Source organism: Canis lupus, chromosome 24 (assembly GCF_003254725.2).
Source record: "Canis lupus dingo isolate Sandy chromosome 24, ASM325472v2, whole genome shotgun sequence".
Taxonomy (NCBI): Eukaryota; Metazoa; Chordata; class Mammalia; order Carnivora; family Canidae; genus Canis; species Canis lupus.
The window spans coordinates 6,541,710-6,562,940 of NC_064266.1; the positions used below are offsets into that span (position 1 = coordinate 6,541,710).

At 40.0% G+C, this 21,231-nt stretch overlaps 1 protein-coding gene across 17 annotated transcripts in view; it reads left to right on the plus strand.

The window, feature by feature from the left end:
* The window catches only part of KIF16B (kinesin family member 16B), a 316,370-nt gene that overhangs the window by 150,035 nt on the left and 145,104 nt on the right, over nt 1-21,231 (plus strand). For all 17 annotated transcript variants that reach the window (XR_004808790.2, XR_004808792.2, XR_004808791.2 and 14 more), the window contains 3 exons: nt 7,936-8,055; nt 8,920-8,971; nt 10,869-11,006. Coding sequence is in view for 13 of the 17 variants with exons in the window: in XM_025469259.3 (XP_025325044.1) it covers nt 7,936-8,055; nt 8,920-8,971; nt 10,869-11,006 (310 nt within the window). In the remaining 4 variants the exon portion in view is untranslated. The remainder of the gene's footprint in view (nt 1-7,935; nt 8,056-8,919; nt 8,972-10,868; nt 11,007-21,231) is intronic.

The following is a 21,231-nucleotide window of genomic DNA, read 5'->3' on the forward strand; positions in this document are numbered from 1 at the left end:
ATGTATGGAAGAATGCACAAGAAAATAGTAGCTTCTGAGTGAATGTCAGCTTGTGGTGTACTTTCAGGATTTCAGAGCTAATTAGTTTGTGTTGCCAATGACTGTTTATCATTTTCACATAATACCAGAAACATGTAAATTACTTGAGAATACTTGCCAGTCAAATTGGTGATTTTTAACAAGTTACCAGTATCCACTTGCTGAGCTGTTTGCAAAGCCTTACTAGTAAATGTCAGCATTTTTTTTTTCCTGGCAATAAACATCTTTAGGATATTTATCAGATTTTTGCAACTCTTGCAAACTCTCCAGTTTCCTTATTTCTCATTAAGAAGACTATGTAGAAGAGCTGAGAAGAATGTGTTGAGGTCAGTCTGTTTAAACGGATTGTCACAAGGTGTGTCTACCTCTACAGTGTCACCCAAACGGTCCCTTCCTTTCCAATCCCACTTCCCTTTTTCCTCTATTCTAGCACATCCTTGTCAGATTCATCTTCTGAAGTATCAGCCAGTTCCTGTTTGCAAAATTCTTCCCAGTTTCTGAATCAAATAATGACCCATTTGCCTGGCTTTCCAGTCCATTTTTCCCATCTTTAGCTGTTAAACTGGATTTCCAAGGGCTCCTTGAATAAATACCCATGTTTTCTGTTTCTGTGTCTTTACTCAAGAAGTCCCCCAAACCTGGAGTACCCCTTATTTTCTTCCTCTTTGTAGTCTGCTGACATACTAATCTTTAAAGAGGCATTTGGAGATGTTTCAGAGATATCAGGAAATCATAAAAAGCAAAGCAAGCATCCCATGCCACAGCAGAAATACCATCATGAACTCACTAATAGGAAACAGAGACAAAGTTGTGAGCTGGCTGCTTAGGAAAAGGGAAGGTTGTGACAGAGTGTGTTCCTAAGCCTGCACGTAAGAGGCTGAATCCTTGAGGGTGCTAAAAACTGTCCCTGAAACCCTCCAGTCTGCAGACAGAAAAATGGATTTTCCTGTTATTATTTGAGGGACCGTAGAAGTGGCTGACAGTGGTACCTGGGAGAATGTGAACAGTAGAGGTGATTTTTTTTGTAAGTAAAGACCTGGTGAAACAATGAGGAGTCTGAGAGCATCTTCCTTGTAGGAGTGAGATCTCTTCTCAAGGAGGAGGAGGGAGCCCAGCGGAGGATATTTCATGACCCTTTTGAGAGAGGGCAGAGCCCTGGCATTCAAACAGAGCCCTTAGGGTTCTTTGATTGAGATGTGGCTCTCTGTCATTACATCTGGCTGGAGGAAAGCGGATAGAATGCAGACTGCTTTAGTCCTTGAACTTGACAGGAACATGGGTATGGCAGGACAAAGGTCAAGGAGTTGCCCATCATGTGTTAGAGCATACAGAATTTGTGGATACCAAAGCATACACAAGATATAGGGAAAAAGTAGAGTTATTATATAAACATAATTGTAATGAGGGATAAGCGGATACATAGACAAAAAGAAAGCAGTAAAGGAATACAGCGGGCAAAAGACAAAGGTCTGGATCTAGATGAAAACATACCTCAAGGCATAGCAGGGAACTCTTTACAATTGTTTCATTCTTTGGAACAAGTTAGTGAGAAATGTGAAGTCAGTAAACAAAACAAGATGATAATAAAAAGCAGAATGAGGTGGGGGAAAAAAGGGAGATTGTAGACCTAGAGAAAGATTTTAAGGTCCAAAACGACATCCAGTGCAGGACTAATAAATAAAATTAGAAATACCAAGGGAAAGAATAGATGCCATTGAAATCAAATTACTAAAAGAATAAAGGCTTAATAATCTCAGTGAACACGAATGAAATAATCAAGTTATTAAGTAATCAGACCCTAAAAGATAAAGAAGACAAAGACAATGTAATACAGGGATGTTGGTATCCCTGAAGTAGACAGCAAATGAAACAAAATGCAATAGAGAACAAGGTAATTTTCCTGGAATGAAAAAATTAAAGAACTGGTTCTGCAGATTAGTATCAGATTCCAAGAAAATTTGGAGTACAGAACGTTCAATACTGAGATCTGTCCTCATTAAGCTATCGAATTTCAGAGATAAAGGAAAAGTTCTTCATACCCCCTCAACAGGAAACCAGATTGTCTGCCATGGACTAAAAGTCAGTCCTATTTCCTCAGAGCAGCATTCAGTGTCTTTAGAGAGTGGAGCTGTGTCTTCAGCATTTTGTGGGAAGGGAAGTATGACCTGACTGTGGCCCAGGCCGACACAGCAAAGATGTCATTCAGGTGTGAGGGCAGGAGGCAGGTATTTCCAAACGTGTATGAACTCAGCTAATGGTGCTTAAAGTCCAAATGCATACAACAAAATATGTATATGCAGTGTTATTGAAACTCTAAATATGCTTCGTGAGTTTTAACTTAGAAAGATATTTTAGGAAATATCTCTTGTAGTGAAGGAACATTTGGTCAAAATTCAATAAATCCTTCAGTTTCTTTTCCTTTTATTACAGGCACAGAAAATCGCATGCAGTTTTTTTAAAAATGAAAAAGTAGCTTTGCTAGAGGATCATTTAATTTTTAGAAAAGTCTTCCGGTCTGCCTGACATCCTCCCATCCTCCCTCTCCACACCCACAGAGGGCATATGCTCTAGGGAGACTGTGCCATTCCCTCTTGTCTTCCCCTAAGTGTTGCAGTCGAGTTGGCAGAAATTAAGGGCACTTTATATGTGAGGCAACTCTACAGCATTCCACTAGTTAGTGAAACACACAATTCTTTGTAGACTACATTTCCACAAAAAGATTCTGACGTTTAATTTTTGACTATCAAAAAACCCCAACCCACTTAAAAATCACTTCCTCCTTACTATGTCAAATAATCAGTACTTAGCAACTCCTGTGTGTGCGGGGCAGCTGTGTTCACCTCACATCACATAGTCCGTATGAGGGAACACAGTTTGTACGTTTGTAGAGCCCTTCATTTAGGTGGGCTGTTACCAGTTTCCCTCAGTGTTTCCCAAGTAAGATCCAGGTAGGCTTTTCAAAAGGGAAAAATGGGTTCTTATTGTTGATAAGTTTTTGTATTGTTCTTTTCACTTACTCATTTTATTCAGGAAAGCTGTTGACTTTTGTCAGAAAGTGCTGGATTCTGAGTGCTGGTTGTGATGAAAAGAAGTAGAATCTCTGCTCAATCTTATAAACAAGTATCTTGCTTCTCTGGGGTGTTCCCAGTGAGCCCAAGCTCTAGTGTGAATCTGGGCAGCCCTGCCTACAGCTCACCTGAACCACTGGAATGTGCCAAGAGTGCAATGAGCATCTCAGCACCGGACACATGTTTTAGGTTCAGAGATTGAAGAAAAACATATTGAACATATTATTTGCAAATGTCATGAACGTGATGTTTAAAATAAGCTGATGCTGTTTTGACACCTTTAGGCAGGCTGTGGTTTACTTTTTATACAGATATTGGTTGCCAGAAGCTTTGTTTCAATACAAAAGATATGCAGCTATATATGTTTTACCACTTTCTTAGGGACCCAGTGTACCTAGAGTTGGGGGGAAGGTGGCCGACTGCTATGTTAAATATTCCATCTTATCAAAGAGGTGTTTCATAAATTATGTATAACAGTAGATGCCACTCAATAAATGTTTTATATGTGATAGATATTTTTGTCTGAAATTACTTTTTCACTTGAGCAATGATTTAAACCCTCATTTTTAGTTTTATGAGGTGACACTTTTATAATATCGTGTAGTGAATGCAGCTTGAATGTCATAGAGCTTTAGAGTATTATTAATCATAAATTCATCTGCCCCTACTCCCAATCCTGGAAAACTTTCTCTTAATTCAGGTTTTACCCATTCTACATATGAAAGTGTGTGTGAGAACATGCTGGTGTATGTGCATGGTGGGGGGGGGTGGTGGGCAAGTCATGCTTTTGACCTGGTGACTCTGAAGTTATGAATTTCAGTGATTTTCAAAGTCTATGAGGCTTATTTCAAGGAAGAGGGGAAAAAAGTGTTTTTCAGTGGTTAAAAAAAAAAAGAATATGAAACTAAACTGGGCTGTAGTCCAAAACAATTCTTCTTGTTTGAGTGGGAGCTATTAGAATTTAAAATATTGCCTTTTTCTTGGGTTATTGTCCACTTTAATGCAGAGAGAAAATACATATGTCTCTGGACTTATGAGAACAGTGGACCTAGAGGCCTGGAACATTCTTTGGCAGGCGACTACCTACCATATGTGCAGTGCTGTCACAATTCAAAGCCACTAGACCTTCCAGTGAGGACACACCGTTTTATGAAATGGAGCCGTGTGATTAAATTCTCTACTCTAATATATATCTTAAAACAAAAACCCAAAATGCATACTTTCCACTTCTGCTTGAATTCCACAGGCAGGAGGAAAAGGACAAATTCTCTCCATACCTAAGAGGTAGGAGTAGAGGCTGGTTTATTTAGAGTGCTCATTTAGCTAAGATTTGCGAGGGCCTTGGTATAGTACATCAGGATTTCTGAAGTCTCCGACCTGGAAGCCTGAGGTTCTGAGCCCTGGAATGGGAGCCTGGCAGATAAGAGGAGTAATTGAAGAACAATGACACGCTTCATTTCCTTTTCTTGAATCTAAGTTATGCATCGGTCATTTTCTCTGCGTATCTATGTAATGGTTGTTAAATTGCTTTCTTTTAAGTGGTGATTTTTATTTAAAAATTTTTTTGGCTTTTCATTCCATCACCATCTTGCATGACTGCAGCTCTGTAGGGTATGTTTGAGACTCAAATGTCTGCAGAGATGAAGGCCTCAAGGGACTTCTCTCTTTTTACTGTCCTTGTCCTGAACCTATGAGGAGCTCCCTTGTCTGCAAGGTTATGAAGTTCTGAGTCCCTCACGTTAGAGGATAGCATTATTTTAATATTTAAATTATACTAAATACGTTGATGCATTCCAGGAATGTAAGGCATACTGGTTGTGTTTCAGGCAATTCTCACACTGGAAATCAGAGCTGTATCCATTATAGGGGTTGGGGTGGGGAAGAGATATGCTAAGGGTGTCTCTCCTCAGAGCCTGATTAGTAGTTTGGAACTGCTTCCGTGTTGCTCATATCACACTTAAAATTACAGGGCAGAATGTTGTGCCCCTGGATTTGGCTCAGTCTGAACTCAGCACAGCCCAATCTTAAGGCTGGAGTTTTTCACCTTCAGTCTTTGGAATTTATCTCGGACTTGTCTAGAAGCCTGATTTTAGAGCTCTGTTGTCTTGGTACAGATGAACCTGATGTTAAGATGAGGCCCATGATTCTTGCTTGACCAGTGCTATTGACTCTACTCCTTGCATTTCTCTAAACTTTAGGTATATCTGCCCACTCGTTTCATTCATTTGACAAATACTGAGCAGTTACTCTATGTCAGACATGAAATTAGGCGCTGGGTTACATTCTAGTCTGGACAGGTAATAAGCTTATACATAATGTCATATAGTGGTAATTGCTAAGGAGGGAAACGAATCAGGATAGAGGAGTTTGGTAATTACTGTTTTGTCTGGGTGATGGAGAAGGTGGCTTTTGAGTGGAGACCTGAGGAATTGAGGGCCGAGTTATGTATATACGTGTACATTTACATATATATATATATATATATATATATATATATATATATATATATATAGTAATTCTTCTCAGGGCTCATTGTTCCCCAGGGGACATTTGCCAGTATCTGGAGCCTTGGGGAAGAGGTAGGGTATTATTAGTATCTAGTGGGTATATAACATAACTCAAGGGGTTTGCTGCTTGGGGTGCACCAAATTGAACACAACCCAGGGAAGCGTGGAAAGAAAAGAACTTTGTATTACTTATTATAAGCCAGGAGGCAAGGAGAGAGTTCTCAAAGCACTGTCTCCCTATGGGATTAGTACAGGAAGCTTTTATTCAGTACATTAGAGGGCAGAGGCAGGGAGCTTGCATAGGCTTGCAAGGAGGCTTGCAGGGAGCTTGCATTTAGTTCAGTTGTACATGCCTGGCATGTCAGCATGCTAGTGCATACATCTCATGTTCAGAAATGGTGGAAAACTTCACCCATAGGAGGAAATCTTGGTAGTAATGAGCTAAAGGTAGCTTCAGGACAGCTCGGGGGGTTTTGCACAGTTTGGGGGGCCCTCAGCTCCAATCTGACCCAAACTGGTTTATGTAAGGGGCTCTCAGGTGAGACATACCTAGCAAGGGACTGTCAGGTCAAGCACCTAGCTGGGTGTCTCCATGGCTGGAACTGTTGGTTCTGCAAAACCAAACACATTCCTTCCCTGATTTTGTCCCTCCCTCTTCTCTCTTCTGGTAGCTGTCAGCCCCTCTTGTTAGAGTAACTTCCCATTGCATCCTAGCTAACAGGTAGAGGCCAGGGATTCCACTAAGCCTCCTGAGGTGCACAGGATATCCTCCCATAATAGAGAATCATTTTGTCTAAAATATCAGTAGTGCCAAAGTCTGGAAATCCTGTTCTAGGGGAAGAGAAGGAAGAGATAGTGGCAGAAGAAACAGTAACCACAGAAGCAGAAGGAACAACAATGCCTAAAGCCCTGAGGTACAGGTAGGCTGGCAAGGATTTGAGCAATAGCAAGGAGCTTCTGGGCTCCTAGATAGGAGTGAGCAAGAAGGGGAGATGAGAATAGGAGGTGAGCAAGGGATGAGATTGTGTAGAGCTTTGTAGAGGCTTATAAAGACTTGGGCTTTCATCTCCATGAGATGGGAAGGGTTTGAACAGAGGAGCAGCCTGCCCTCATGTCCCTCTAGCAGCTAAGGAGGCTATGTGCCACAGCGGCACGCCATTGGTGGTAGCCTCAATTGTTGTGGGTTTCCTGGTGAAAGATGATGGTGGTTAGAGCTCAGGAAGAACGTGGTGCAAGTGGTTTGATGTCATCAGATTTGGAGCATATTCTGAAGATAGAGTCAGCACTAAGCGTGTAGGAGTTAGAGAAAGCAAAAAGCAAAATATAGCCATGATGTTTGGTCTGAACAACTAGAAAGAAGGTTGGCATTCACTGAGCTGGTATGATATGTGGGTTTGGGAGGCAAGGGAAGTCAGGGGTTGGTTTTTTAATGTATTAGCTTTGAGCTGCCTCTTTGGTATCCCCACAGAATACACTGGGGTTAGTGAGTGTATGTATGCATAACTGGGATCAAGGGAGAGGGCTGTATGAAGATTAAGATCCAGGTCATTAGCATATAGATTGTAAATAAAGTCCAGAGGCAGGATGTGGTCATCAAAGAGTGATTATGGGTACTCTAGTTCCAAGGATGAAAGCCTGCCTGGAGTGGGTTCGAGAAAGTGGGAGGGAAGGAATTGGAGAAATCACTAGTGTTAGGGAAGTCTTTAGATTTTTTCCAAAGGGACTCAGAGAAATTGGTGGTAGCTGGAGGAGTTGCAGGACTATGGGGGGTGGTTGTGGCCGTGGTTGGTGGTGGGAGATCTGTAGTAGATTGTTACGTAAGTGGGAATGATCTGGTAGGTAGGAGAGGTTGCTGCAGGAGATCAGATACGCAGGTGCTTCTGGTAGAGGGTCACTAATACATAGGAAAGAGCTGCTCTAGGGAACATTCACAGTTTGACCATGATAACTGGTGAGAAGAGCCAGCAAATCCGGAGACCTCTAAATAAGACATTAAATGAAATAAAGATTCTAAAGAAGGAGAAAGTTTACTTTGTAGTTGGATGGTCCTAGGACATTTTTCCTAAGGAAGGCAAGGTTTGAGCTTGGCTTCAAAGAGGTCAAGTTCATCAGGCCATAAGTTTATTTCATTTTATGTTGAGTTTTTATGTTTCAAGTTCAGTTTGACTGCCATATGCCAGGATTCCAACATGAAGGTTTTTCCATTTTTCTTGTAGCTTTTTTGATGAGAAATAAAATACTACTCATTTTAACACTCAAAAGAACACCTAATAAATTCTCTTTCCTCTAAGTAACCCTTTCCTTTTCCCTCCTAATTTCAGGAACAAACTCTAGCCCTTAGGAAAGAAGGGATTGGAGTTGTTTTGGATTCTGAACTGCCCCATTTGATTGGCATTGATGATGACCTCCTGAGTACTGGAATCATCTTATATCACTTGAAGGTAGAAACTACTTAAGTGGAACATAGAATTTTATGTTCAGTTTCCTCTTTAGACACCAGCAAGGTTTATTTAATACTCCACATCTGTGAACACAGCTATTATATTAGAGAATATACATCTTTGAGCCCTTTGGGAATATTTTTTTGTTCACTGGTGTTCCATGGTATTAGAAGTTCTCATGTTCATGGAGTTCTAAAGCTACATGAAGATCCATTCACTTTGCCTTCCACTTTGCAGAATCAGTGAGAGAAAGGTAAGGAACAAAAAGGCAGACAGACCAAGGAAGGAAAACTACAACCACCTGGAACTGAGATTTGCTACATACCGTTTTTTGGGCCCTCTAGATAATTATAAAGTATGTCTCCTGCCTACATTATTGGTCCTGGTCCCAAACAGGCTGTGTGTGTCAAGAGGACAGAATCACCATGTTAGTATCAGTGGTTGCCTCTGCCACCTTGACATAGTATCTTCTCTCTGATCCATGACTAAAAATGAGAATGGTATTGCATTTGTGCTTTGCAGCCTCCCACAGACTGTGTCTTTAGACATGAAGAACCCCAGGCCCCTAGAGGAGAAGCTTGGCAGAAAGGATCAGGGGCATCATCAGTGGGATTACTGGCATGGACAGATTATTGATGCATGCCCCAAATAGGAGCCATCCTGTGGTTGTGCAGTAGGCCTTAGGAGTCATGCAGCCCTTTTCCATGGGCAGTGGGGGGCATGGGCACAGCACAGAGGCTGTGGCCTGCCAAGGACACTGCTCAGCCTGTTGGCCACCATTTTGTTTGGGTTTATATGAAAAATAGAGAAATAGACCATTTTTCCTGTTCTTACTACTAAATTTTACTTGACTTTTCTTCCTAGGAAGGTCAGACATATGTTGGTAGAGAAGATGCTTCAACAGAACAAGATATTGGTGAGAATCTTTATCAATTTCCTCTTCCGGGTGATTTTTAAAAGCTATCTATCTATCTATCTATCTATCTATCTATCTATTTAGATTTTGTTTATTTATTCATGAGAGACACAGAGAGACAGGTAGAGACATAGACAGAGGTTCCCTGCAGAGAGTCTGATGCAGGACTCTATCCCAGGGCCCCGGGATCACACACTGAGCTGAAGGCAGATGCTCGACTACTGAGCCACCCAGACATCCCTAAAAATCATATAATGAAGAATATTCTTTTGAGTGACTGACACTAAAGTGATTATAATCTAAAAACCAAACCTCTTTCTCAAATATAATGCTGAATCAGTATGTGCATTTCTATAATTTTGAACTCAATTCAAACGAATGACACAGACCAATTAATTTAGTGAATTAAGTGGAACTGTGAATCTCCCCCACCCTATATACATTCCATACTCTGTCACAACTTTCAAGAGTAATTTAAATTATAGTGGGATAGTGATGGAAATATGCCAACAGACTACAGATAAAGGCTATTAGACCCCTTACTGGGAAGGATATAGATCCTTAGCTGTACAGTGATGACAGAGTCGGATACACACAAACACAGCCTGCACACATATGGAGGTATGTCTTCTGTGTTTCCCGAAAATCTTTGCTGAGACACACAGATAACTGGTAATTCATCCCTGAAGCAGGGTGATGTCTTACTAGGTTTTAAAAGCTTAACTTAGGGACTACTGTGGTGGTGGTGGTGGTGGTGGTGCTGCTGCTGCTGCTGCTGTGTGTGTGTGTGTGTGTGTGTGTGTGTGTGTGTGTGTGTCTGTGACAAGGGAGGTTTGGCAGGGGAAGACTTCTATCTTCTCAGCTGTTTTTAGAATTGCTGGCAATCATCTTGCTTTCTTGCTAAGTATAAGCTATTCATCAAGCCAAAGCTAGCATAGTTCTAATGTGTTTTAGTATTTGCTGCAAAACTGGGAAAGCTGAAAACCAGGTCCCAGAAGTCTTCAACTTCAGCTCTTCTTGACTAGGACTAGATGTCAGGCCTCTTCTTCTGTTGTTCATTAAATTGTGTGTTTGACCTTTGGGGTTCCTGTAAATGATGAGTGGTAAGAACACATGTTTTTTGTGCACAGAATAGTTCAGTAGTACAGTTCTCTGGGGAGCAATGGGAGCTATTTGATTTGTACTTCTGAGAAACTGGCCAAGAACTGTGCCTAAAATCATAGTTTTATTTGACAGGCATTCATATCCATGCCTGGCCACTTAGCAAGCATGAATGGCTCAGGATGGTCCTACATGATTAGATACATGTTAGCCACATGCTCTGAGCAGTCATTGGAGGTCATGTGCTCTCAGATTTGGCACAGGCTGTGGCAATGTGCCATCCCAGTATAGCATCTGAAGATTTCCTTGGGCCTCCCAAAATCCATGCCAGCCAACTTCACGTTTAGCTTCTGCTTCTGGAATGCAGTGTCTGTAAGTGTGGAGGTTATAATAAGTCATTGACCCATGGAGCTCTTTTGTTGCTTCTGTTTTACTCTGACCTTTGGGTGGCTGGTGGGGGAAATTTATTCAGCATCTGAGTGACACAATGGTATTCAAATAAGACAAATTACTCAACTATTTTCTCCCTGAAGATGAGATAAATCAGCATGTGAGAATTTATTTCCTTGCACAGGTAATGTCCAGACCCTTTGAGGTAACATTCAGAGATACCTTCAGAGGATATCAGTGGATGCCATGAACTCTTGAAATTCACTTTTCTCACTGAACATAAATGTTCACTTCACAATATTTACATGGAAGGGGAAGAGTATTCAATATGGAAAAATAAAGGTTGGGGATCAGTGCACTAGATAACAAAGAAATTATCTTTTCTTTAAATGTTTTTCCAACTTAGTTCTTCATGGCCTTGACTTGGAGAGTGAGCACTGCATCTTTGAAAATGTTGGGGGGACGGTGACCCTGATACCCCTGAGTGGGTCTCAGTGCTCTGTGAATGGTGTTCAGATCATGGAGGCCACACACCTAAATCAAGGTATCTGACTTTTGGTTTTCAGAGTTCTTTGTGTATGTCACTGCTAAAGAACAAGTTGGCTAGGTAATGGGGGAACTTGTGCATCTTACAATTAATTGCTAATTAGTTATAAAAAAAAGATGAAGACTGCTTCATTATGCTGTTTTCTGCGTTGCTGAAGGACTTCTAATTCTGATTGTCTTGTTGAACTAAACATTTATGTAGTTGTCTTAAAAGTTATTGCTGTTATAGAAATATGACTTTAAAGGTATTTTTTTTAACTTAAAAAGGCATCTTAAATGCAAAGCCTTAACACAGTGCTTGCTTTTTATAACTTTATTTATTACCCTATTTATATTCTTTTTTGTGAATAGTTGTAATTATAACACACATACAAGATCCAGTATCCTGTCTTTTTTTTTTTCTTTTGAAATAATTTCAACTTTATAGAAAATCTGCAAGTGTAGTACAAAGAACTTTTTAATTCCAGGAACATTTGAAAGTAAATTGCTAACATGATGCCCCACTACCCCTGAATACTTCAGTGTTTATTTCCCTTAAACAATGGCATTCTTCTATGTAATTAGAATATAAGCATCTGAATTAGGAAACTAACACCAGTGCGTTCCTACCATCTCATTCTTGTATGCCCTTTGGGTTGTCATCATTTGTCCAACAACATGCACTGTGGGCCGAAGATTCGGTCTGGCATTGTATGTGGTATTTGGTTGCCACATCCCTCTTGGTTCCTTCAGTCTGGAAGGTCCCTTTGCTTTCCTCTGACCTTTAGGACTCCAAGTGCCCTGGAGCTGGGCAGGAACATCAGAGTTCAGCAGTAGCAGGTGACTAGCCCAAACCAGTACCCAGTGGTACCCAGTGATGGTTACCAAAGCAATATTTTCTGCTTTTTTGAAACCAGGGCAAGGACTCTGGCAACATGGGATGGAGAAGCTGGTTCTTGCCAGACAGCAGAGCAATAGTCACAGTGAGAGACTGTCTCTGCCCTGAGCCCAGAAAGTTACTGTAATTGCATGGAAGATAAGAGGTCAGAATGTAGGGCTTTTCAGTGGTATCTCTGCCACCTGTTTGTTCACTCTTAGGAACTCAGGTGAAGGTCCTGCTTCTGTTCCTCTGGGGCAGCAAGGGTGATGCACAAGTCATGGCAAGAGGTGATACGAGTCTCCTTGTCCAGTACAGATCTCTATATTGTCTGTATCTCTCCCAGGTCAGCTGAGGTTGACCTTGTTATGATGACTGTGTTGTTACAGGGTTTTACAAGAGGCTTGTACTGGTTTTCAGTATCATCATTAATATATGGGCAGAACTTTGGAATTCATTTTGAAATATTTAATTGTTTAATATATCTGGGGTAGACCTAATTTAATTTTTTTCCCATATTGGTGTAGCATTTATTATAACCTTACCCCATCCTGTATTCACCTCTTTTGAAGAAATTTACTTGACTGAAAATGAACACTGACACACAGCACTGGATCTATTTTGTAATTCCCACTTTGTTCCAGTGCTGCATATTTCTGCTTTTGTACCACTATCATGCAATTTGAATGCTTGTCATATTATAATATGCTTTGATTTCTCTTATCTGTGTGTTTTTTTGCTATTCATGCCTATTTTTTTCCAAAGGAGTTTTAGAATCTTTTTATTTTTCTGCTAAAACATCCTTTCAGAAGTGAGATTTCTAATTTCATTTGATTTGTTCACATTCTAACATATATTTCTGTCTTGGGACTTCTATTTATTCAGTATGTCTCTTTTATTTGAATTTTCATCAGTTTCTTTCAATGAAACTTTGAAAGTTTTTAATATGTGTTCATACTGAACTGTATTTATTCACATATACAAAATTCTGCACATAGCTGTATACTTCAAACACTCAGAAACAGGGAGGAAAAATCTTAATTCTATAATAATCTATTTTGATAATACTGAAGATTTTTCAAGCACGTTGGGCCTTTAAGGATATCAATTTAAAACCATACAGGTTAAGTGAGGCTCAATGAATTCAGAGACCTCACTCTAATACTTCTGAGTCTTATACATTGGTCCTCCAGGTACTCCCATGTGCAGTCTGGCATGTCTGTGGAGCCACACACAGGAAGTTAGAGAATGGGTTATGGTTGGGATTATAATTGGGGGCCTTCTTTAGCTAAGCTGTGCTTGGATCACAAATAACCCACAAGGGTGAATATCATCTGCTGGATCCCCCTTACTTTGTTGCCTGGTCATCTACCTGTTTTCCTCTGTGTGCTTTCCTTGCTCTCCCCATGACTATCTGGAGCTTTTGAAGCTTATACCAAATACAGTCCTGGCTACTGAGAAGACTGAGTGTATTATAGTGGCCACCGCTTCTGCCACTGATGGGTGAAATAGTCTCTTATGGATTCTCCTGAAAGCTAACTTTTATGTGTAATGGTGTTTCTGTCAGAAAATCAGTCTTAAGTTCCAAACAACATATTGCAAAAGGAACTTTTAGAGCACATATTGTTTAATGGAGAAATTGCCTAGAATAAATTACTTACTTACTTACTTACTTACTTATTTATTTATTTATTTTAATTATTATTTTTTTATACTTGATTTCCTAGCTTCTGCTTCGGCATACATTGAGGCATATAACCTGTATTTTTTTTAATTTATTTTTTTTAAAGATTTTATTTATTCATTCATGATATACATAGAGAGAGAGGCAGAGACACAGGCAGAGGGAGAAGCAGGCTCCATGCCGGGAGCCCGATGCGGGACTCGATCCCGGGACTCCAGGATCATGCCCTGGACCAAAGGCAGGCGCCAAACCGCTGAGCCACCCAGGAATCCCCAGAATTTATTATTTAAAATTAGGATTATCTTCTCTACTCTTTGCCCTTCCCCTACCCCCCCCCCCCAAAAGATTATTAATTTGTTTATTTAGTTCAGAGAATTTGCTTATTATTCCATTGGTATCTGCTTATGTAGCTATGATTATGCCTCTAATTCTCATGTGGATTGAAGCATAGTAGCTAAATAATAAACATATCTCCCTTATAGTATTATCAAGTGTTGTTTTTTTTTTATCAAATTTTTTCCTTAATTGAGAGTCCATTTAAAAAATATGCCTGTTCAGGTTAACGATGACTGAAGTGAAATTTTTGACTTGTCCTAAGAAAGTAGTAATGCTAATTGACATTTAAACTTAATGGTCAGAATTCCCCCACCTCCCTCTGGGCTATCTTAATTGCTTTATTACCATGGTGCCATGATTTTGGCTTGAGTTCCTCTGGTGGTCTGCTGTGCTACAGACATAAAATTGCTATGTTCCAAAGCCTTAAAACATCCATGCACGGAGTGTAAATGTCATTAGCAAGTCTTAGGGTAATGAAATGCCAAGAGGACTTTGTGTTTCAAGGCATTACATGAAAGAAGAAAGAATACCTTTTTTTTTTTTTTTTTTAATGCGTATACTTTAAGACTGAAAGATCCCATCAAGGAAAGAACCTGTATATTTCTTCAATGATTAAGGATTAAACTACTCAACATTTCTTAGTTTTTTGTTTTGTTGGGGGTTAGGGGGAGAAAGAGAACGTGTGTGTGTGTGTGTGTGTGTGTGTGTGTGTGTGTGTGCGTGCATACCTGAGGAGGGGAGAGGCAGAGGGAGCCGGGGAGAACCTGAAGCAGACTCCACACTGAGCACAGAGCCTGATGTGGGGTTTAATCCCATAATCCTGAGATCAAGACCTGAGTCAAAATCAAAATTTGGATGTTTAACTCACTTTTAATATATGTGCTACTGAAGCAAGCATAGGATGCTTAACTCGCTGAACCACTCAAGTGCCCCAACATTTCTTGATTTTTAAGGATTGTTAAAATGGGAACTGGAACATGTTTTAAAAACAAAGTATACAATGGGATGTATATAATAAAATACAGGTATACAATTTTTTTTAAAAGATTTTATTCATGGCAGAGAGAGAAAGAGAGAGAAAGAGGCAGAGGGAGAAGCAGGCTCCATGCAGGGAACCCGACCTGGGACTCTATCCCAGGTCTCCAGGATCACACCCCAGGCTGAAGGTGGCGCTAAACCGCTGAGCCACTGGGGCTGCCCCCACGTATACAATTTTTGGCTATGGAAATATATAATAAAAATTAAAAGATGTAAAGAGGGGAGAGAGAGAATGTCAAGCAGGCTCCACACTGAGTGGACCCCGACGTGGGGCACGATCCCATGACCCTGAGATCACGACCTGAGACCCTGAGAGCTGACTCTAAATATCAGCTTAACTGACTGAGCCACCCAGGCACCCCTGTAGGATTTGATTTTTTAACAAAAAAAAGCAAGACCAAAGTGAAAAAGAGAAAGAATATGGACTTCTTTAAAATATAATAATAACTGGGAAACAGAATTAAGCAAAGCAGTATATTCATATTCCACAAATTACCTTGGCTTTTGCCCATGAAGCAATTTAAGTAAAGGTATCAAGAACAGAGAATGCAGATGGATGTTAGCCCAAGTCACAATGGTCTGATGGTATTAACTCTGTATTTGACTGGATTCCCGGTTTACTCTACTACCAGCACCTTCCTGTCTTTTTACTATCAGTTTCCAGTATTGTTGATATTTGGTATTTAAACATCTCTTTTCATTAGTAAATTGCTTCGTTTGGAAATGTGTTAGGCTGTCCCATTAAAAAGCACAGGCAGTAATTACCACTTCCTTATCTAGATCACTTAAGATACTTGTGAATGTCAACTAATAGGAGATTTACCTACATCTAGCAGATTTTCACCATTGCTGGGAAATTTTTTTTACCTGTATCGGTTAACAGCTTTACTTCTTTCAGATTGCATAAACAGTATTTCCACTCGTAACATCACTAAAATGAAAAGCGTTTGCTAGTACTGTGAGAATTAACTGTAATGACATATATAAAGCGTGTTGCCATAAGCCCGGCCTATGAAGCTCTTCTCCTCTCCTCTGATGAATTCTTCTAGAAACTGTGCATGGCATATGTAGCCTTGTATCTGCCTGTGCTCTTCACCTGCCATGTTCTCGAGCTGGGCTTTCCTCACTCCTGTGATGGCATAGAATGATTGCCTTGAATGATTTCATAGGATAATTCCATAATGTGATTTTTGCAGAAAGAGAGGCAATTACTAGAGAAGAAAGCATGAATTTGACCATGGTGTCTAGTCCATAGGTCTTGAACTGTTCTGGGTGGACTTTTAGACTTTAGGTTTTTCTTCTTTGTCTTTTTCTTTACACCACATACATGAATGGTACAAAAATCAAGTGAGTTACAATTCAAACAGTATTTCAGCATTTTCTGTGTAATTGCTAGGACCTGTTCTCTCTTAAATTAATTATTATTATTTTTTTTACTGCAAAATGTTCTTTTAAAGCTGGTAGTTGTTAAACGAGGTAATCCGTTTTCCCATTCATGTCAGTGGCCTCCCTTGGTCGTCTCACAGGTTCACCAGAGCCATTGAATATGCATCTCTCCTTTTAGATGCGCTACAGAAACTGAATCTGGGGGCTTGACACCTAGGTGCATCTGAATGTGTCATGCTCAAGTGCCAAAATATATTTGCGTCTATTCAAGCACTCAAGAAAAAGGGAATAGGTGATTGTCTGGGGAATGGAGCTGAGGAGGCTTTGATAAATTTTCATTTGCTTTAGGGCTGCTGTGAGTTGTTCAGTGGCAAATTAAAAAAGAATTTTAGTGGAACTAGCAAGGGAAATGGATCTTCTAGCAGTTTAGCCAAGGTATGTAATGAACAAAAGAGCCCTTTTGAACATTGCAGCACATATTAATGGCTGCCCTCCCATTGAACTCACCTCTACTTGCTCATAAGCACTCATTATCATTAGATTTTTCCCTCTGACTTGAGATCTGCACATCTGACACCTGTCTCTTGCAAGTGGATGTTTCAGCAGATGCTTTTGAAAGTCAAAAGCCCTTCCTCTTCAAGACTCTGCCCAAAGCCTGTGGTTCTTAAAAGCCATGTCTCCAGATCAGCAACATCAGCAGTGCCTACGAGCATTTTGAAATGCCCCTTGTTAGATCTCCTGAGTCAAAGAATGTAGGAATGGGGCCAAGCACTTTAGTTTTTCATGAGTTGTGCAAGTCATGCTGATGAACATCTAATGTGACACCAGCTGACCAAAACTAATCACACACAGAAGATGGTTTTTGGTGCCCAGGTGTTGGTGTACGTGACAACCAAATGTCAGTCTCTTTAACTTCTTTCTTCTCATTTGATTCATCTTCTCTTGTTAGAGTCATCACGTCTCTTTTTCATAATGTCCCTGTTCCTTTTTAAATGTCACTTTCAGCTTCACATCCCATAGAGTGACTTGACAACGTGCCTTGGTGTGGATTTCTTGGCATTTGCCCATTTTGGATCTTGGATCTTTGGAGTTTCTTGAATCTGTAGGTTTATATCTTTCCCCGATTTAGGAATTTTTCAGCCATTATTTGTATAAATATTTATTTTCTGCTCTATGTTCTTCCTTCTCTTGTCTGGGGTTCCAGTTACATGACTGTTAAGTATTTTAGTGTTGTTCCATAGGTCCCTGAGACTCTGTTTACTTCTTTTTGCCCTTTGATAAATGTTTTTCGTTTTGCTTTTCAGATTGAATAGTTTCAAATTGGTCTGTCTTCAAGTTCATGGACTCTTTCTCTGTCCTCTCTGCCCTTCTCTTGAACCCATCCAGTGTGTTTTTTTATTTTGGTTATTGTATTTTTTAGTTGTAATATTCAATTATACTTCATATCCTTTACTTCTTTGTTGTAACATTTTAACTTTCAAAATTACTCTCCTATGTTTGAATATTTTTATAACAGCTGATTTAAAATGTTCATCAAATACATCTAGCATCTTTCTGACCTCCACTAACATCTGTTGGTTGTTTTCTGCCACACACATTGAGATTTTCCCAGTTCTTTGTATGCTAAGTAATACTAGATTGCATCCTGGGCATTTTTGATATTTTGTTATGAGACTAAGAGTCCTATTTAAATCCATTGGGAAACATTGATTTTGTTTTGTTTTGTTTTAGTGGGCAGTGGACCTGGTTAGATTCAGACTGTAAATTAGAATTAGTCTCCATGGGTTGTGGTTCTAGCTCCAGTGCCAATTCAATTTTCAAATCCTTTGTGATGCTGTCCTGGTCTCCCCCGTGTATGTGCTACCCAAGGGTCAGTCTGGGACCTGAGCAGTGGTCTGTATCTTAGGTCAGTTCTTAAATTTTTTTTTTTTTTTTAGTTCTTAAAGTCTTTGTGTGCTTTTGAGGGTCAGATCTAAGTGGCCCAGAAGTTCATAAACAGTTGTGAGGTTTATTTCCTGAACATTACTTCTCTGTCAACACTGAAGAATCTTTCCTTTTCTGTCATCTAGCTAGAAATCTGGAGCTGTATACTCTTCTTTCATGTTCTTCCTGCTGTTGTTCACAACTTTGGGGCCAGGAAGTGAAAGGGCAGAGAGAGGAAGAAGCAACAAGAGTGTGTCCCACCCTCTGATTGGAGAGAGATTTTCCAATTCCTCATAAGTTTAGGCATCTGGAGCTGTTGTCTGTGTTGCTGCCAGGGGACCCTTTCAGTCCTCCTTGAACCTGAACTAGAGGGCCCCTCCAAGAGTTCTCTCATTTGCACTGATGTTAGCTTTTGGATTTTCTTCTCAATTAAGCCAGGGAACACTGGAGAGGGCAGGGCAAATGGTAAATTCCTCATCTGCCCCTATTATTTTTAGCTTGCCTTCTACTGTTTACTTCTCCGGCCCTCAAATAACAACTTTCTGCATCCTGTTCACACAGTTGCAGCATTCAGTGGGATAGACAGGTGGGATGTGCTTATTCCATCTTGTGAAGAATGAAAACGCCTCCTGTAGGGTGGCTGTAGATTGCCAAAAAAGGAGAAATTTACCCAAAGTTGAACTCTGAAGCAAATGATGTATCTATCATAATAGCACATGGTGAAGAAGTGATGTGCATGTTTTTGACCTAAGTGCACAGTGAAGAAATGTCTGAAGCCTGGAAAGTGGGTGAGGTGGAGGACAGGAGCAGTGGGGGACCAGCAGTGGGGGACCAGGGCTGCTGAGTCATGGCAAGTTTGTAGGGCTGGGAAATTGCAGACTGGATGGCGCTCACCATTTGGTAGATGCATAATGTGGTCCCTGAGGTGAAGGACAGTGCAGTGTTTTTATAGCCCAAGAGGGCTTGGTGAGGAGTGGTAACAGAAGTGTGCTGCTAATGGAGGTAAGAGACCATTGTTGATTAGAGAGAAGGGAAGCATTTTGGAAGGAATAATAAAATATTGACAGCCTGGAGTGTGTAGGAGGCTAGAACTGAATATTTGAGCTTATTACTAACAGAATAAGTAGTATTGTTGGTAACAAAGAATATGAAGTAAAGAAAGTTACTAATAGCTTGACTAGTTAGCATGACGCCTTCTATCCAGTACCTTAGAACTTGTCATTCTATTGTCTCCTGTCTGGAATCACCCTCTAATTATTTCATATACTTCTGCATTTTCCTACAGAAGGATGAAACTTGTTCTGTATCCTTTTTTGGTATCTCTCCTGAGGCTTTCAGAAGAAAAAAATCCGTTCCCACTTCCTCTATGCTGCCCACCCCCACACACATCTAAACATTTATTTGGGGATGGGACTAGAGCCTTTTGAAATTTTACACAGCTCTGCATTCAGCACATGCACACAGTTGGGCAAATAATTCTTGATGGATTATTTGGCTGGAAACCTCAATAATGAAGATTGAAAATCGATCTACTTTCTTTTCCAGAGTCTCAGAATCTAGGTTTGCAATTTTTACTTTACCAAGAGTCAACAAGAGTTTAAGTGATTTATCTAAAGCAGGAAATTGTAAATCTGTATTTGAATTATAAATGTTGAAATGAGAGGGCCGAGCCTATGTGGCTTTTTGGTAAGGTGTCATATGTATTGATATCTGTCACTAATACTAGCAGAGGACCCGATGGCGTGCTTTGACACTGACGTCTGCTACCCTTGATGCTGAGTGCCTGTCACTCATCCAAGCCAGCTGTGAACCCCAAGCCATGTGTCCCTTTTGAATTCATTAATATTCATATGAAATTTTCTTACCACAAGCACCATGTCAGATCTTAATCTTTCCTGTCTCACTGCCTGAAGTCATTCTGAGATAGAGAAAAATTACTATAATTCAGGTGTCTGAAATAATAACGTCAGTGTCACAGGAGTCCAAGGCCTTTGAACATATCACTTAATGTATTCTCAAGTACCAGCATGTATTAGTGGGAATTAGTCTTTCTCTTTATTAGGTCCCCCAGATAGTGCCATCATCATAACTTATTTTAATATAAATATTTTGCAGATGTTTTAAATCAGAAGGAAAATTATCCCACAAAAGCATGCTTTAAGAACTTCACCCCATCCTACATCTCAGTACCATTCTAGAAAATTATGTTCCCTGGCAGAGCTTTGCTTTTCTGGTGCTTATATCCAAAATGAAAACCACTCTCACTGGGCATGCTTTAGCAGTGTGTTATAGCCTGTTTGTGTATATAGTGAGGTAAGGGTGGGACTTTCTAAAGTAATTAAATTCTGAATTTGAAGCCTGAAGCAGAATCTCACAAGGCCCCTTCTTTTTCAGTCTTTAAACGCCTATCACATTGGACCATTCACTTTTGGGAATACAGTTTTCTCACGTGTTTGTATTAATTATAACCCAGAATTAAATGATTTGTGCACCATCACCTCAGAAATATTCATATGACAACATTTAATAGGAAAAAAAAGCTGATTTATCTGTGCAGTATCTGATTTATCTGTGCAGATTTGCTAATTCTCACATAAAATTTGAGGAGGGTAATTAGTGATATTACTGATTATTGTCACTATACTCCTTAGAAATCTCTAGAATTGTTTACAAGTTTAATTTCATTTTCATTGTATCTGAAATACTAGAACAAAATCCTCTGTGAAATCAGCATTCAGTGGTTTTATTCAGAGGTTTAAATGAAGCTTTTTTAAGTTATTGTTAACAAGTGCCTCTATGTCCCCTTTTATAATGTTGTTTCCTTTCCATTGCCTTTAAAGACTGTCTGGAATTTGTCTACTTTGTGGTATCTTTTGTTAAAGATTTTATTTATTTATTTATTTATGAAAGACACTGGTGGGGGGGGGGTGCGGTGGAGAGGCAGAGACACTGGCAGAGGGAGAAGCAGGCTCCATGCAAGGAACCCGATGTGTGACTCGA